At 51.0% G+C, this 18,250-nt stretch overlaps 1 protein-coding gene and 1 long non-coding RNA gene across 4 annotated transcripts in view; both read right to left on the bottom strand.

Moving 5' to 3' along the window:
- Positions 1-14,176, bottom strand: part of GSE1 (Gse1 coiled-coil protein) — a 342,546-nt gene extending 328,370 nt beyond the window's left edge. The window contains exon 1 of one of the 3 annotated variants that reach the window (XM_034788816.1): positions 11,237-14,176. In XM_034788816.1, the coding sequence (XP_034644707.1) occupies positions 11,237-13,549 (2,313 nt within the window). In that variant the 5' untranslated portion in view covers positions 13,550-14,176. The remainder of the gene's footprint in view (positions 1-11,236) is intronic. The other 2 variants (XM_034788818.1, XM_034788817.1) reach the window with 2 other exon arrangements.
- Positions 14,177-15,742: 1,566 nt separating this feature from the next.
- The window catches only part of LOC117886775, a 65,720-nt gene continuing 63,212 nt past the window's right edge, over positions 15,743-18,250 (bottom strand). Inside the window, exon 4 of the long non-coding RNA XR_004648050.1 lies at positions 15,743-15,866. This is a non-coding gene — a long non-coding RNA (uncharacterized LOC117886775). The remainder of the gene's footprint in view (positions 15,867-18,250) is intronic.

Here is an 18,250-nt window from a genome sequence, read left to right as displayed (position 1 = left end):
TGGCACAGCCCATCCACACCAAGAGTTTGTATTGGTGCAGCTACATGGGTGCAAGGGAGTGGTGATGAGACCAAGTTTGAGCTTAGACACAGGACAAGAGAGAAAGGGGTGGGGGCTGGGGGGAGACAGCCAGGCACCGTGAAGAGGCAATGCTCTATGCAAGAACCTAGGCATACAGTGCTTCGTTGAAAACGACAAAAATGACAAATGCAGATTCTCCCAGTCGGCACAGTGAAAGCCAGCCTCATCTTTGGCAGGAGCCCCAAGCTGCCAGAGAAGAATGAGAGATTGCAAGTTGTGGGTCTCCTCGCTCTGCCACTGCTGGAGGGATGCTCGAGCCAGCTGGCAAGTGACTGAGTCAGCACCTGGCCTGGAGGGGATCAGGGCTGCAAAGCAATGGGGGGGACCCCCTGATATTTTAACAGCTGTTAAAGCAACTAGCCGGCAGCAAGACAGAGCCAGTGAGAACAAACAAGTGCAAGGGCGAAGGGTCTTTTTTGCAGGAGGTGGGGAAGGGGAGATGGGTGCAGGGGCAGGGTTTGCTAGAGGAAGCTAAGGACAGAAGTCTTAGCCTGTGCCCTGTCTGAGGTCAGGACACTTAGTCCTGATTTGTCCCTGGCCCCCTGCTGACTCCGCACAACACCAACACCAGCTGGCTGGTCAGCAGGTGACACTGAAACAACTGATCAGAAAGAGGTCGGAGAGCTGGAGGGATGGGATAGCTCAGAAGGGTGTACGTTTACAGTTCAGATACGTACATACCAAACGCTGGATGCCCACGGACAAACATTCCGTGACCTCATCTGCAGGAAAAAGCAAGAGGCACATTTTCCTAGTGTTTCTTTGTTTTCCCTCTGGCAACATGATCCAACAGGAGGCTGGGCCCCGAGACATGAAGTCATAATATGATGATATTGCCACCTCTGAGTCTCACTTGAGATTGCAGCTAAATGCCAAACAAGTTCATTTTTAGTGGCTGCAGGGTTTGTCTCCCAGAACTGCTGAATACCTGATCTTCAAAGGGAAGCTCCATCAACAAAGTCACTTCTTATATATGGAAATCTTGCAAGCCCCTATTAGCTTAAAAATCATGGGTCTGATTCTGATCTCACTCGCACTCTGATGTTACCCCCTTGATTTCAGTTGAATTCATCTCAATTTACACTGCTGCAGAATCAAGCTCATTTTAAAAAACACTTTCCTTAGTTGCACTAGTAGTATCACCCGAGATTATTGAAACTGGAAATTAAAACTAAAACCAAACTTGCTTTTCATCATGCCTCGTTTCATTTCCCCATTTCTGCTAATTCCAACAATGCAAATATAGATTAGCCCATTTATTGTTTACAATCCATTTCTTGTAGATGCTGCACTGTTCGGGTTGCAAACAGTACAGAGGTGAGCCAAAAGGTGCAGATACTAATGTTTAATTGACTGAAGACATTTCCATTAATTAGTAGGGCTGGGTTTTTTTAAATCTAAGTTTAGGATACTAACCTCCAATACCCGACAAGACAATGTCCCATTTAATGGAACCAGTCATACCCAGTCCAGTTTTCCTATTCCTCATAGGAGAGGCTTCCAAACTCATGCATCAAGCAAGAGATTCCCATAGTCTCTCCCAGCAATGCACTCAGTTTTAGACCATGGGCTTGGCTAGTTAGTACATTGAATTGGTTTCAGAGAAGCCCCTGTTCTTTTTGGTTGGTTGAAGGAGATCAGCTACACTGTAGTCAGAAGTATCAGATTCTTGCTATGTGTTTTGTTGGGCTTTTTTGTTTGTTTTTTGTTTTTGTTTTTTTTAAAAGGGAAAGGCTGCAAACTCCAACATGACCAGCAAAGTTATAGAACACAGCTTTGACAGCACCAGTGAAAAAGGTTTGCGTAGAAGACTGCAGGGGAAAGAACTGACACCTTCCCGGCAGCGTTGTAACCCCAAACGCATCCCCATTCTGCTAGCATGAAAGAACCACTAAGTGTCCAAAGCCCAGCGAACGTCCAAAGAAGCCCATTGGTGTTTAACCTTCGGGGGCAGAGTCATTAACACAAGTAGGGACTTGATTCGTTTATAAACACACACTTTAAAAGGGAGGCTTGAAAACTTGTGTAAGTGCCCAGTTCTCTAGAGACAGATTTTTCTTCATTTTCCAGGATTCAAACCCTAACAATTCAGCACAAAGAGGGTCTGATTATGATCTCATTTACATCAGTTCAGCACCGTTGACTTCAATCGAGTGGTTCCTGATTTACGTAGCTGCAAATTCAGAACCCCCACTCAACCAGAACTCTGTTTTCTTTGTTCAATGCACAGTGACGCGGGAATATACTTTCAGACCAAGGCAACGGGCCATGAATCAGATTCAAAATACCCACATTAACTGGACCAACAGGTTCAAATCCAGGCTGAGATCTCTCAGCCTTTCAACCTCCTTGGGTAATGGAGTTCCATGCAGTTTAGTGTGCAGAAGTCTTCTGAGTGGATACTCTGGGTACGATTCTGAGGGCACAGGTCCAGGGACAAGAAACACTGGAACAGGCACTGCAAATGAAAGCTTCCCAAAGGAAGAGGAGGCCACCAGGATGCAAATTTGGCAAACCACTGGGAAATGTCTGAACATTATGAAAGACAACAACGTCGCTTGCCATGCAACAGGACTCTATATGCAAGTTGCTGGCAGACGCTGCCAGAAAGGGAGAGTTTTGAACATCTGCAGACCCTCTCAGTGTGTCTATATTTACCGTGAATATACAGCATGTGACATGTCTTTTTGTATTACAATAGCACTTAGACCGCAACTGAGATCAAGGCCTTACCATGTTAGGTGCTGTACATACACATTGCAAGAGACAGTCTCTGCCTTGAAGACTACAATCTAAAACAAGAAAGACAAAGGAAATATTGTCATCCTCATTTTACAGATGGGAAACCGAGGCACTGATATTAAGCGACTTGCCCAATGTCACACAGCTGGCAGCAGAACCCATGTTTTTCAGCCCCAGTCCTTTGCCACAAGAACACCTTGTTTCGACAAGAAGAAGAATTGTCCATGCACTTGTTCCACACTGAAACGTCAGGTGCAGAAACCTGGACAGGTCTGAGCAAACTGCAGGGACAGACAAACCAGGTAGATAAGCATCTATTTGGCCTGAGTGTGCAAGAGCACACATCTGCATTGTCTCAACCACTTAGCTATAAAGACCTACGTGTGCAATTTTAGAGGCCTCTTTTAAAAATAATAATAATAATAAAAAAAGTGGCTCAGAAAGTTAAGCCATGCTGTAGTCACACAGTTTCTCAGCCCACTCATCCTGGGCAAGTAAGCGATTCGTTTTGTCATTCGGATCAAGTAGGACAGAGGGAAGGCAAGTAGACCGTGCTAAGGCTATTAAGTATCTGTGACAGTTTTACAAAGCTGCAGTATATAATGTGTATGATGGGTGCAGGTACATGCCAGTAAAGGGAGCAGACCTGCTTTGATGGGCTAGGAGATGTATGGTAATTGACTCCATTGCCAAACGATCAAGACCAAAACTCACTAAGTAATTATTTTCCCTTCCCCATCACTGATCCAGCAGCTTCCCCAATCAAATGCCAGAGCCAGACACAGGAACGGTTATCCAGATTGAAAGTAGAGATGATGATCCAATCCCAAACCCAGTTGGTTTCTCTTTAGCGAGATGCGCCTTGCTATATGTGGATATAGCGCAGTGTAACAAGTCAGCGCGTCATTCCCAGAGTCATAGAACACTTTACAGCAAATATAGCAAGCTGCAAACCAAGTGCTAGACAACAGGCTGCCTCCGTAAGCTATTAAGAGCAGTTAAGAGATGCTTAATGTAGATCCTTAAAAAGCAGGCAGCCCAATCTACCCACACAGACAAGATACCTGAGTTGATCAGCACCACAGAGCTTAAAAAACAAACAATCACTGGATTTGGAGAGCACACCAGAGGCATCAAAGCTTCTGCCACACAAGATATCTGCTCCTTCTAGTAAAAAGAGGCTCCCTCTATACCTTTAAGTATTTGCTTTTGATGCATGCAGTATATATAAATACTAAACTCTATGCAGTCAGTTTTTTTAGAAAAGTCAAGTCACATGCACGATTGTCTCATGTGGTGTGTGAGGAACAAGATGTTCATAACCTTGTAGTACAAAGGAACAGAGCTACCCGTTACCCTTCTTTGGTCTTGTTCATAACCCCAACGTGCTGCTCAATACTTACAGAACCAGCACTGTCTGAACATAGCCTCTAAACACAGCCTCTGAGAGCACAGACAGCCAAGTGTGAGTAACTACTAGGTAACGCGATTAAGATGTGGGAGTCAAAGGGAAGTGAAGGAATCCCCTAAAAATGCCAGTTTTTAATTCTTCTTTCACTCTAGACCTAGATCCTATGGGGATTAGGACCTTAGGTTAGATTCAAGGAATAGGATGCAAGTCACAGACAGGGCTGGCTTTAGTTTTTTTGCCACTCCAAGCAAGTGCTTGCTTTGCTGGTGCCTAAAGCCGGTCCTGGTCACAGAGACCAGATGGGCTCAGGCTCAAATTACCCCTCTCACTCCCTGTTGTGTCTCTACAATCCTCAGAGTAGTTGGGCCCAATTTTCCAAACCGTGTGCCTGAAAATCATATGTGCCTGCACCGTGGTAACTGCGTGCGCAAAGGGACAGGCCTGAATCTAACATGCCACACGTATGACAGCCACATGTATGTAAGTTTGGTGCACCAAGGCACCTCTAGTTACACACACAATCCAGCCAAATCGGGCCCTTTGTGCCCTTGTAATGCAGCACTATTAAGAGTCCTCTACATTTTGTATATTGCATGCAGAGATTGTATGCCCAGATATGGGTCTGCCATTAAAGAGACAGCTGCACTACGCTTAACACTATTGCCTAAACCAGCATTCCTCCAGGCGGCAGCTAGACAATAGCAAAGCCGCGGCTGCTCTGGAGCACTTCCTGCTGAAGTGAACATCACCAGTCTCTCCAGATGCTCTTTTTCAGTGGCCTGTTACCCTCCCTGACCTTCAGGCTCCCATCTGTACTGTACCGTGATCATATGCTTCTTCCTGCAGACACTTAAGCTTGTGAGCTGCTGTATATCACACCAGACAGCAGCAAAGCCTTTAGTCTAATGCCAGACATTGTCCTTGCAAAGGAGGGACCAGGCAATTCTGCAAACAGCCCAACAGCATCAGCAAAGGAATGCAGGGATGCTTGAGGAGTGCCCTTGATTAACAAGGTCATGGGCAGCTTAGGAGAGTTACAACATCCCAGCTGAAATGTTGGCCTGCAGCCCTTCCCGCCCCAGAAGACTGAACTTAAAGGGACGGGGGTCAAGTGACTTAGGCCCAAAATTGGACCTCAGGGCCGCCCGGGGGGGGGGGGGGAATGGGGCAATTTGCCCCAGGCCCCCATAGGGGCCCCCATGAGAATATAGTATTCTATAGTATTGCAACTTTTTTTTATGGAAGGGGCCCCCAAAATTGCTTTGCCCCAGACCCCCTGAATCCTCTGGGCAGCCCTGTTGGACCCAACTTGCACATGAACACCCTCCCCTCCCCCCAGTATTCATTTATTTGTGAAGCTTTCAGCAGAGGGGAGATGAGCCACTCAATAATCTGGAAGGAGAGGACCAAGGCAAATAGCACAGCAGGGTAGTCAGCAAATTTCAATGCAAGCCACAGATAAGCAGTGGGGAGACAGAGGGTTGGGAAATGAGTGAGAGGCCAGACTCAGGTTACTGAGAGCAGGCTTGTTTGCGGTGTTGTAAGCCTGGCTAAAACCTCTGACTGCAGGGACTAAACACCCAAGGGCTTGGAGAGGCTCATTTTAAATTCACAATTCTCTTAGCAAGAAATCAGAAAAGAAAAAACAAAAACCCAACCGCTGCTCTCAGTTGTGGATCCCACAGAAATAACGCAGCTTTCTCCACCCCTGCAGAGGCAGGGTCACAAACATACACAACTCCCTGGAGTTGTCTTTCTACAGCCAGTGATGCTGGTGCACGCAGAAAGACAAGGCCTTACTTGGCGAGAGGCGGAAGCGGAGTCGACGGGGGAGCCGTGGCCGTCGATCCTGACCGCGAGGACACAAAGTGATTCTAAGTCGATCTAAGATATGTTGACTTCAGCTACGCTATTCTCGTCGCTGAAGTTGCGTATCTCAGATCAATCCCCCCTAATGTAGACCAGGCCTCTGTAGTTACAAGGAGTTTAACGAATGGCAAGTGTACTCCTGTTGGATTTCTGCAACTGTTGAATTTGGAACCATAGTACTGTTGCCAGTTATTCCTGTTGGAATTCTACACGATTAGAACCTGTCACCCTCTTCATTCTCAGCACACAATTCTCAAGGCAAGAGGAGATTCTTCTTCTATATTGCTAGCCTGGCCTCATCCATTATGAGCAGGTTCACCACTATTCGACAGAAGTGCACAGTGGGGAGGCCTCTTTCACAGCCACCATCTCCAATTCAGTAGTCATTCACAACTGCAGGCTCAGCTGGCAATAACTGCCCCAGGAAGGGTAGGAGACAGGCAGCTCAGCACAACAGCCAGCTACAGTAACCTTTGGTTCTCTAATCCACACCAGCAGCCCCTGCAGCAAGGAGAGAGGAATGATTTGACCAGAGAATAACACACAAAGGCTCCTTGCTCACCTCAGACAAAGAGTAGATCCCATTGTTCCAGCAGGATACAACGCACCCAGGAACTCTGAAGAGAATTTGCCCTGCCCTCTCTTTTATATATAGGGGCGTGTCAGAGGCCTTGTCCCACCCAGAACACACCTGAGCCCACCTAGGCCTGGTGAGAAAGTATAAAAGGTCAGGTTTCAGAGTAGCAGCCGTGTTAGTCTGTATCCGCAAAAAGAAGAACAGGAGTACTTGTGGCACCTTAGAGACTAACAAATTTAATAAAAGGTCAGTTTCTGAACAAGACTTGGTTCCCTCCTTCTGTCACCTAGGGCTGTAGGAGACACCTTGAGACATAACATCTTCCTTCTCAGGCTGCTACAGGAGAAGGAGCTGGGGCTTTAAGTATCATACTGAATTTTGTTCAGCAAAGTAGTGGGTGAATTTATGCAGGAAACGCACTTTAGGGATAAGTCCTAACTCTGAAGCGTGCGTAGTTCTGGCTCTAACAACTCTCCGCCCCCCCCACAACAGTGTTCCCCCACTCAGTGTTTAAACCCCACCCCCACACCTATGCACACTAATGGGTTTGTGTTTGCTGGATGTGGAAAAAATAAATAGAGCACAAAAGGCAGAGCTACAGGGAATCGTGGGAAATACCTTATGGGACATATTGTCCAACCCCTTTTTTTGGGGAGGGGGAGGCTTTTCCCCACTGTATAGTCAAGTGCTTTGGTCTGTCTGGTTTTAAAGGAGGGACGTCAGCAAAAACAGGCACCAAGGGCTTTGTGATGAAGGGTAAAGAGCTCTTACAGGGCTACTAGCCACAAGAACCCTTGATTGTGTGAGTGGCAGCTGAGAGGGAGAAGAAATTTCTCCCATTAGTTAAATTAGCCAAATGTATCAAGTCCTGTTTAAAATAAACCTGACACCCTCTGAATCCCAGCCTTACTGAAGGCTAATACAAACATGGGGAGAGTCAAAAGGCAACAGGTAGAGAGTTGTTGTCCCAAACGGCAATGAAGGAAAAGCAAAGAGTATTAACAATCAAATGGGGCTGAAATTGCAATGCCCCGCATAAGCAAATCTATTCAAAGCATCTGTGTTGGGGGCTGCCCCGGGGTGCCCAGCGTAACAGCTAGTTACATCGCTCATTAGCGAGCCATATAACAAGAGAGGGGAATTCAATAGCATCTGCTCTAAGCCTCGAACACCCTCCTTGCACAGACCTTCTGGGCTAATCCCATCTTCCCGACACACACATCTTTCTTTCACTTCCGCGCACAAAAGATTCTCCGAGCCATTCAGATTTGGGACAGTGCTTCAGACAAGAGAGCCAAAGTGGATATTTTTTTCAGGGCCGTTCTCTGAGCAGATGCTTTCCCCTTTGCCAAAACAAGCCTGCCGCACTGTTCGGCTGAAACGGTGGAATTCCAGGAGAGGGAGGGAGGCGAACTCACAGGGGCTTTATGTTTTGTCCTGCGGCCCTATTGCGGGCTTTCACGGGGTGCCGAGAGTTTTCTTTGATTAATAAGATGATGAGCACAGCATATCACCTGAGCGTCGGGTTAGTGCTCTGGTGGCAGGGAGCCACTGAAAGGCTTAAGAAATATGTAGCTTTTGGGTTGCAGATAACAAACGCTGCAGGAAACGCAGGAAACAGATGTGTCTAACGCTGACATTCGAGTGATGACAGAAGCGCTCTGGAATAGTTCATATGTCAGTAAAACACCCCAGCAGCACCTGTTCCCAGTCCAAATGGCACTAATGTAAAGTACCCTTGGACCAGTGATATTACCCAGCGCAAGAAAATAAAGCCCAGTGGAGGGAAATAGCCGCAGACAGCATTTAAAGGGGAAATGCACCCAGCTGCGGAAGAAACATCTCCTTCAAAGTGAGGGATGAAAAGGGGGTTTGGTTGCTGTGGTCCACGCTATACAGCCCAATCCTGCAACCTAAGCTCACACAAGTAATTCTGTTCAAGTCAGCGGGAAAGCTCACGTGACTACCGGGCACTCCAGAGACCAAGAGTTGTAAGAACAGGCCTTTTGCAGCTACCGCTTTAATGGAGGGGCTTTAACTCTCAGATCAACCAAAAAATGGGATATAGAAAGGAAGGCTCTACACTTATCTATATCTCCTTACGCTCTGCTGCATTCTAGCAGCGCATGAGTGAATCCCAGGCCTGCCGCAGTAAATTTATTAGGAGACAAAGGGAGCTTGTGAATGAACTCTCAGGAGACAGGAATATTCTCAGTTGAGTTACCTGCTTTGGGAGCCAACTCTGGGTTTCAGTGAAATCAACAAGAGGTTTGCTATTGGATTCAACGGGACATGGGTTTGGACCTTTTATGTACAGCGTAATCTCAATTTTAACAGTGAAATCCTGAGTTATCACCTGCATTGAGTTAGTACCATTTGATCCAGCAGTCTCACGTTTCCCAGTCCCCACCATCGCACACACAATGTGTCATATATGATCATAACTCACAAAGTGATTAACAAGGGTGGATTCTAGCCATGCTCTGCCAATCGGCATGTAACTCACAAAGAAATAACCTGTGTTGATGAATGACCTGCATTGAGATCAGGTCACTCTGGCTTGCACTGATGTAGGAAGGGAGCCAGGGGAAAACTGAAAAGAGTGACTTTCGGAGGATTCCTGTCTCTGGTGCCAATCAAACTCACATCTCCGTCCTGTAATTCTCAAAGCAGGCACTGTGCTCTGAACCTCTGACTCGTTCAGCTGTCGCCCAGCAAGCCCGAAGGGAAAGACTTGTGAATTTGGCAGCTTGACAGCGTAAGGAGCAGCATCCCTTTGCTTCGAAGCCAGTGAGACTCCGCTTTGAACACAGCGCCCACGCTGCAAACGAGCCCATCTGAAAACTGTACTTCAACCAGCCACAGGAGAGAAGAAAAAAGGAGTCCTGACTCGGAAAGATTGTGGTGCATTTCTAAAGAAAATGTCAATGCTTCGAGAACAAATGCCGGCTATGAACAAAACCTGAAGATTTTCAAAACTGATTAGTCCTTTTGGATGTCTTCATTTTGGGGGTACCAACTTGAGACACTTTAAAGGGTCCTGATTTTCAGATTGTGCTGAGCACTCACCCTCTGAAACCAGGTCCCTTTAAAGTCAGGCATCTCTAGTTGCCCTCCCCCCGCCTCCCAATCTTTCCCTTTTGACAAATTCTGAGCAAAGGCATTAATGAAATTCCCCTTCCTAAGAAGAGTGAGGAGGACAGTTTTTGAAACATAGGCATGGGCCTTCCCTTGTATGAGTGAACTTTCTGGGGTTCTCCTTCAGCAACAACCCACGGCACCCCTACACTACCTTCCCACTGGAGGATCTCAAAGCACTTTTGGTAATTTAGCTAAGCCTCACAGCACACCCGTGAAGTAATAATAAGGACTCAATTATCACCATTTTACAGAGGCATCAACGAAGGCAACCAAAGCCAAATAGAGACTCCCAGTCCTGCTTTTAAACTACAACACGCATGCGCACACAGCATTTATTTTGTCATGAGTACTATCGAAAATTCAAATAGGATCCCATTCCTGCTGACAGAAAAGTAACCTCCAGGCAGGCAAATGGCCAATTTTCAAAGCAACCTGTCCTTGCTGCACCTAGATGCTGACTGCCTGCATCTTCGTAGATGTCGTTGTTCTGGGTGCAGGCCGCTCAAAAAGCAACCCCTGGATGATCAAGGTTTAAATGACTATTATTTTCAATCCAGCACTCATATTCGATGGGACCCACTGGAAGTCTATTAGGAGCTGCTGCCCCTCTAAAAGGGGGATGGAACCACTGATGAGAATGAAATAGGTTTCCCTAATCATAGCAGCATGAAGGCAGGCGCCCTTTATACAGGATAATCCCACCAGCTTCCCCTGCTCCTGCTCAGCTGACAGGCAAAGAATAAAGGCTCATTCTCAGAGGGGAAAAGCAAACCAGGTTGGGAATGTCGCCCTGTCCTCTCCTCCTCCCCGCACCCAAAAGAAGAGAGTCTGGACATCAGCTGGAAGGACTTGAGTTCCTCTTAAGAAACACTGTTTTGATTGGGATTCTTAGGAAAATAAAGTTAGCTGGATAACTTTCCTCTGAGTTGGCGGCTCCTCTCTCTGCTAGCTGGCGGGATTTCCCATGAGGCTTGTCTGCTGGGAGCAGGCCTGTTCCTTTAAAGATCTGCTGGCTGGAGTAAAGGGAGACAGACGGCTCTCTGACCGGCCAGAACGTGGCAGTTGTGACATTCACCATTGAGAAGGGTACAAGACCAGGATTTCCCCACTTGGGCAGACTCAAGTCCAAGCCATCCCCACCTCCACAGATTGGGCCCTTGCTTTCTTAACAAGCCAGCTCTTGGCTGGCCATAGCTCTTCTGGAGAGACTCCATTTTTTAGCTAGGAGGCCAGCGACCCCAAACCAGTTTGCCAAAAAGCACCCTGCTTAGTGTTTATCTCCTGAATCAGACACTACAGAAGAAACTTGGTCAAGGACCCCACTGTAAAACTAATTCCACTGAAACCAAAGCATCCGGCTTCCCCTGCCTCCCCAAGGGAAATCAATGGAGAATGGAGTGAACACTGTACCTTACCTTTGGGAGACTGGCTGGGGGTGTCATAGCCAGAAAGTCCGGAGGTGTCATGCTTTTGCCAGCAAGCACCACCGCCCCACATTCTGCACATGCTCCAATGGTCAGTTGTTTACCATCATCCACCAGTAAGCTGTTGGCCATGCGGAGGGTGTACAGAAACACAGGGAGCCGGGCAACCTGCACTGCTTTTAATCCAAGGCACCGCTTCTTCTCCTGCCGGCAGAAGAAGCACACGAAGGTCTCCACTTTGTACTGCCTAGACCAGGCGCTGCTGGGATGGTGGGAATTCCTGCTTTCGTGCTGCAGCCACTGGCCTAGGAGGTCATGGTAGCAGAGCACACAGGTAGCTACCAGCCCAGTGGAGTCTGCAGGCCTGGCCCTGGGGGCCGGGGGGTAGACGGTGAGGAAGGGGAAGAAAGGCTCCTTCTCCCCAAAGCGCCCTGGCGGGTTGACGTTGAGCTGGAACTCTTTGCCGGCTCCCAGCTCAGCTCCGCAGATGTAACAGACCGAGGCAGGTCCTGAGGTGGCCGAGGGGTGCATGGCAGTGCTGCTGGGATCCCCGGTGGAGAAGACCTGGTGATACCTCCCCAGGAAGCTCTGCACTGAGGTGATGAGCTCCTCGTTGCGGCACGCCCGGTACATGGCCCACAGGTCCTGCAGCACCCCATAGCACTTCCTGCAGCTGCGCACCTCCCCATGCTTGTTCAGCCCCTTGGCGCTGGGAGGGCAAGGCAGGTGGCTGAGGAAGGGGAAGTGCATGGTGTTTTTAGCATTGCCATTGGTGAGCTTAGCAGAGACCGGCCTGGCCTCCTTGCTACAATCCTCCCCACAGAGGTAGCAGGCTTCCTGCAGCAGGGCAGGGGCACCCTCCTCTTTCTGGGCCCTCCTCCCTTTGGGCGGCATGCCCACTGCGCTGGCATCCAGCGGCACCACGTAGAGCCTCTGCAGGACCGGCACGCTGGCCACCTCGAAGCTCTGCCACTGCTGCATGAGGGAGGTGAAGCAGCAGGAGCAGACCAGGGTGCTGCCCGCCGGGCTGATGGGCAGGGCCCCCAGGGGCGGACTATGCAGCCACAGGAAAGGGAAGAAGGGGGCCTTGGAGGTCTTCTCCTGTTTCTGCACGTGGATCTGGTGCTGGCCCGCCGGGGACAAGGGGCTGCCGCAGATGTAGCAGACGGTGCCCGGCGGGGGGGCTGCTGCCCAGGGCGGCCTGGGCACTGCCAGGGCGCGGGCGTTCTCCGGCCTGCTGGGGGCTCGGCAGGCCCCCTGCCTCTCCTCGTCGCTGGTGATGTTGATCTCGCTCTCCTCCGAGGAGCCGTAGGCCGGGACCCGCTTGCCCATCAAGTCGCCATCCCCCGGGGCAGACTCAGGTGCCCGGCCGGAGGCCGCCGCTTTGAAAGCATCGGGCAGGGCTGCTGAGCCCTGGCCCCCTCTCCAGCTGCTCCGGACGCTGCTGGGGGCATCGGCCGGCCAGTGGCGCCGCCGCCGCCTCCTCCTCCCCCCAGCCAGCCCGTTGTCCTGCGGCACAGGTGCCTCGTCCGGGGCCGGGGGCGGCTGGCCGTGCCACTCGCGGGGGCGGCTGCCCATGGGCGCGCCTGGCCCCGGCCGCTCGGCTGCCCCGTTGGCTGCGCCCTGCTGGCGCAGCAGCTGCAGCCCCGCGGCGTGGCTCAGCGGCTCCGGGGCCGGGCAGCGGCCGGGGCTCCTGGCGCTCTTGTCCCGGCCGGGGGCGTGGAGCTGCAGCTCGGGCTCGGAGAGCTGGTCGGTGTCCGAGAGCGAGGACAGGTCGGAGTCTCCGCCGCTTGCGCCGGGGTCCTCCTCCTCTTCCTCCTCGGGGGGCTGGCTGCTGCTGCTGCCCTCCAGGCTGAGCCGGCGCTGCTCGTCCAGGGCGTAGGAGAGGTTCCACTCCTGGGGCCCCCGGCGGAGCCCGGCGCCCGCCGCCGCCTCGCACTGGTAGGGGCGCTTGAGCCAGTACATGCGCTTCTCCACCGGGGTCCGGCTGCGCTCGAACGCGTCCCACTGCTCGCCCAGGAAGCAGCGGCAGACGGCGCACACCAGCGCGCAGCCCTCCGGGGTCACCTCCTGGGCGCCCGGCGCCGGCTCCTGGTGCTGCAGGAAGGGGAAGAAAGGCTGGTTCTCCCGGGGCTGCTTCACCTGCAGCTTCAGCGCCTTGCCGCGCCCGATCCCCCCGCCGCAGATGAAGCAGCAAAGCGCCGAGGGGGGCTCGGCGCTGGAGCTGCCGGAGGCGATCGCGGCCATCAGCCGCTGCTTGCGGGAGATCGGCGCCTCCTTCTCCAGCGCTGGGTAGTCGCTCATTTTGCACCCGGGGCGCCTCGGCGGCGGCTGGGCTCGCGGCTGCCTGCTCCCCGGGGCTGCGCTCTCATCCTGCTGCCCAGCCGCGTTCACGGACGGGCCACGCTCCCACACGCAGGCGGCGGCGGGGAGACCGACGAACGGTGCAAAAGTTGGTCCAAGTTTGGGTGCGATCAGCGCCCCATGGCAGGGGCAGGGGGGTCGCTGCGGAGCGGAGCCCGGGAAGGCGCCGCTGGAAGGGCTGGAGCCGCCTGGCAGCTGGGAGCGAAGAGCTAACTTTGTCCGTACGTGTCTCGTGCAAAGTTGGGCTGCGAACTCGGCAGCGCCATCTCCGCAGCGCGGTGGGTCACTTCGCTCCCACCCCCAGCAGCTGCTGCTGCTGCCCCAGCCAGACACCCGCCCCACGGCTCGGGGCTGCAGCTCCCCCCTCTCACGCGCTCCCGGCCATCCCCCGGAGGGAGGAAAAGCCACCCGGTAACCCGGCTCTGCCTGCGGGGCCGCCCACAGAGCGCACAGCCCCGTATGCGCCTGCCAGAGCCTTGGCCACTGATTGGAGTTGGAAGGAATCTCGCTGCTGCAGGCGGAGGAAGCTGGCGAAACCACACACCTCTGTGCACTGGCTCGCCCGGAGCCCCGGCTTGGAGAGTCTCCAGCGCCAGGCTGCCCTGGACTCGAGGAGGGAGGTGGGGGAGCAAGAGGAGTTGCAAAACTGGGTAGATTTTTCTTTGGCAGTTTTGCGCATTCACCCACGTGTGGTTGGGGGCTGGGAAGAAGTTTCCAGGACGGCTGCGGAGTTGGCCTATTAATTCCCCCTGCCAGAGAATCTAGCTCTTATCCCCCCCCCCCCCCCCCCCACACACACACACACCATTTTCTCCAGCTGGCATCACCTATTGCTAATTCTACGGCCAACCTCTTGTCTCGGACCTTTGTGCCGATTGCCCCCGAGCTAGGAGCTTCCCAGCTAAATCAGAGCTTGACCCAGAACAGACAGGGGGCAGCCCCAGACAGAAGCTGCGTTGGTCATAGCAGCCTTCACACACAGCCCTGATCCCTTTGTGTGAGCTCTTCCCTCCGAGTCACCACTGAAAACAAGGGTCCAGCAGGGCGCCGGTGGGTGCTGTGATATGCCAGCACCACCCTGAAGCCTCACAATGATGGCCTGGGGGCATGATGGGTCCCAGGGTACTTTGCATAAGAAAATAACCCACGCTTTGATACAGGGCTTTACATCAAGCAATAACCCTGTGTCCGGACCCAATCCTAGCTTTGGTAATTAGCCCCACTACTCAATATGCGCCTACAGTTGCAATCAGAGACAGTATTTCCTTTCCCTATTAGTCCTAACATGCTGTGTAGTGTTGCTGTGCACTGTTAAACAACGGATGTGATCCAAGCCAGAGCTAGCTGCATTGCAGAGATGCCTGAATTAAGCCTTGAATAACCTGACCTACCTGAGGGGGTGTTATGAGGTTTAATGCTTGTAAAGCATTTTGGTGTCCTTGAGTAATAGGCACTGCGGAAATGCAACGTGTTATTACATTCAGAGACAACTAACACTGGCTTTAGTCAACCACCCAAGCATCCAGCACAGGTTTGCAACTAAAAAATGTTCTGGAAACCGTCAGGATGCTTCCGTTGTCACGGAAGACGCGTGTGCATGCGCTGGGGGCGGGGAGGGTAGTTCCAAGAGGTATTTCTTCAGGTGTGTAAATTTCCCACCATGTACAAAGGCCTACAAAGTGCTGTGCGCGCTGCACTTCCATGGATGTCACTGGTAAAGAGGGGGTGCTGCTCATCACTTGCAGAGACTCTTTGGAAGAATCAGGGGCTCAGGACCTCTCAAGATCAGGTCCAAGGTATGTAAGTTGCCATCAATAGGTAGCACCCACCAGTAACTGTGATGGGACACAGCGTAAGGAAGAGTCCAGGGGCCTGTGACGAGCACCACATAAAGGCCTGGATGGATAGACTAGACCGGCCTAGTTTTGCGAAGAACAACTGAGCACGGAGCAGCTATACATGCTAGGGATATGTATAGATTCTTTATGGCTCCAGTACCCATAGGATCTCAGCACATCCTTATTGTTCTGATGAGAGAAAGGGGGCTAGGAAGCAGCTTTAAAGGATAGTCTAACAACTAGTCTCTCAGAGCCCGTTCCTTAGGAACATTTGATAATTTAAAAAACTTGCCTTGCCTTTTTCTTTTTAGTGGAGATTTTTGCACGAAAACAGGAACTTTCTTCCTTCTCAGTCTATCTGCTCTTGCTGCTTGTTCCTTACTCAGGTACACGTTTCAAACTTCTGTGCGCTGGCTGATCTACCAAAGAGAAGAGCAAACTTGGTTATTCCAGGTGCCGTCCAGCATTTGGGCACAGATATCAACTAATTGCACACGCAGACACCACCTGTGCCTGCAATATCATGATCTGCCCATGCAGGGATGTCGTCTTGACTCCCCTCCCTTACAGCTCTACACCAGGGCTCTGGTAGATCAGGTCTTGATGTCATCCTCTTCCTCTACGGCAAGTGGCCATGAGATCAAAGGGATTGTATGACATCAGCTGGAGAATAAACAGGAGGGGCAGGAGGACTCCTAAGGGACGAAGATCTTCTATGCGGATGGCCCTAGCAATAAAGGATGGGGGGGGGCCCAGTATAGAACATGATCCATAAGGAGAACTGTCTCTAAAGAGATTTTCCCCCAAAGTTTTCCAGGAAGCATGAGCAGCTCATTACATTTTATTTATGTATAGGCCTGATGGTGCAGCGGTTCTACACCCAGATCGTCCACTGAAACCAAGGGAAGTTATGTGCATGTGCAGTGCACCTGGCTTGCATGCAGTTTACATGTGTAGGCAACAACTATTTAAGAGTCTCTAATGCATCCCCTTTTCTACATGCAGTGACGTGCTAGTGGCATTGTTCAAGTTATTCCATTCCTGTTGATCCACTCCGACTCTAATCAGGTAAATAGCTTGATTTTCCGCCTCCCAATGCTGTTGCATTGGTCAGAAGGATAGGAGTCTGAGGGCAAGGGAACCAAAAAATTCAGCCTGGGATTTCCCTGTGACTCATGGATTAAAAAAATAACAACAAGAAGGGTCTAAGATGCTGAAGTCTGCACCAGTTCCAACCAGGTGCAGCGGAGAACTCCCTAACCCTGTTCATTCACTTGGGTGGTTTCATAAGCTAATACATTTCACTCCTGACAAATCCCAGACAGGAGCTGCATGCTCTCCCCTCCGCTGCAGTGAACCCCATCGTCACCCCTTAGGAGAGAGCGGATAGAGAAGGCAATGCAGTATCAAAGGAGTGCTCATTAGCACATTCCCACTGAGACAAAAATCAGAGGAGACGGGCCCGTCGTTAACTGTTGGGAGGAAAATATTGAATTTAAATGTATTTCATGCTATTTCCCAGTGGAGGGATCTATTACGCTGTGGAATGGTCTCAGTAAAGAGGCAGAAAGCCCGTTGCTTGAGTCATCAAAATAATAAGTCATATTCATAGGGAGGTTTTCACTCACAGATCTCAAAGTGCTTTATGAGGGAAAAAAGTGTCATTATCCCCATTTTACAGATCGGGAAATCAGCACAGAGGGAAAGTAACATGCCTGTTGCAGGGCTGGGGATAGAAGGCAGGTGTTCTGGGTCCCAGTCCAGCCCCCTAGCCACTTGGCCACACTGTCCCAAAGCACTGAGTGAAGGGAACAATCCCACCTTGTAGAACAACAGGTGAGGTAATCTAACTGGTATTTTCTCTAACTTCAATGACGATGTATAAGTTATAACCTATTATTTGCACCACAGTAGTGCCAAGCTCTGCACAGACTTCCAGAATGACACACTCCCTGCCTCCAAAAAACTTACAGTCTAAAAAGTAACAACAACATTGATCTCACATTGTTGTGGTGGTGAAGTCAGCATTGGGGAGTGAGGCAAAGACATTCAAGCTCTGTCTGGCCTTCTCTGTGCTGAGATTTTCCTGAAAATCCCACAAAAGTGCAGGCACCATTGCAGACCAGCAGCCGGTGTTTTACCATGCTGCCTTCTAGGTCTGCTCCAGGGTGATAACGCTGGCAGGTAGTCTATGCTAGTCCCCTTTGAGCTGCCTAGGTGGGGTATTTTCAGAACAATCTCAGGGTGGACTGGGCACATGTGCAGTAGGGGTGTTAAACAGGTGACTGACTTGCTACTTCTAGGCCTGGTCTACACTACGGGTTTAGGTCGGCTTTAGCAGCGTTAAACCGAATTAAGCCTGGACACGTCCACACAACGAGGTCCTTTCTTTCGACTTAAAGGGCCCTTTAAACCGGTTTCTTTACACCACCTCCGACGAGGGGATTAGCGATAAAACCGGCCTTTGCGGGTCGGAATTGGGGTAGTGTGGACGGAATTCGATGTTATTGGCCTCCGGGAGCTATCCCACAGTGCTTCATTGTGACCGCTCTGGACAGCGCTCTCAACTCAGATGCACTGACCAGGTAGACAGGAAAAGACCCGCGAAGGTTTGAATTTCATTTCCTGTTTGCCCAGCGTGGAGAGCACAGGTGACCACGCAGAGCTCATCAGCACAGGTAACCGTGATGGAGTCCTCCCAGGATCACAAAAGAGCTCCAGCATGGACCGAACGGGAGGTACGAGATCTGCTCGCCATATGGGGAGATGAAGCAGTGATAGCTGAACTCCGTAGCAGTAAAAG

The sequence above is a fragment of the Trachemys scripta genome, chromosome 13, assembly GCF_013100865.1.
Source record: "Trachemys scripta elegans isolate TJP31775 chromosome 13, CAS_Tse_1.0, whole genome shotgun sequence".
NCBI classification, from domain to species: Eukaryota; Metazoa; Chordata; order Testudines; family Emydidae; genus Trachemys; species Trachemys scripta.
This window is presented reverse-complemented; position numbering and strand designations above follow the sequence as displayed.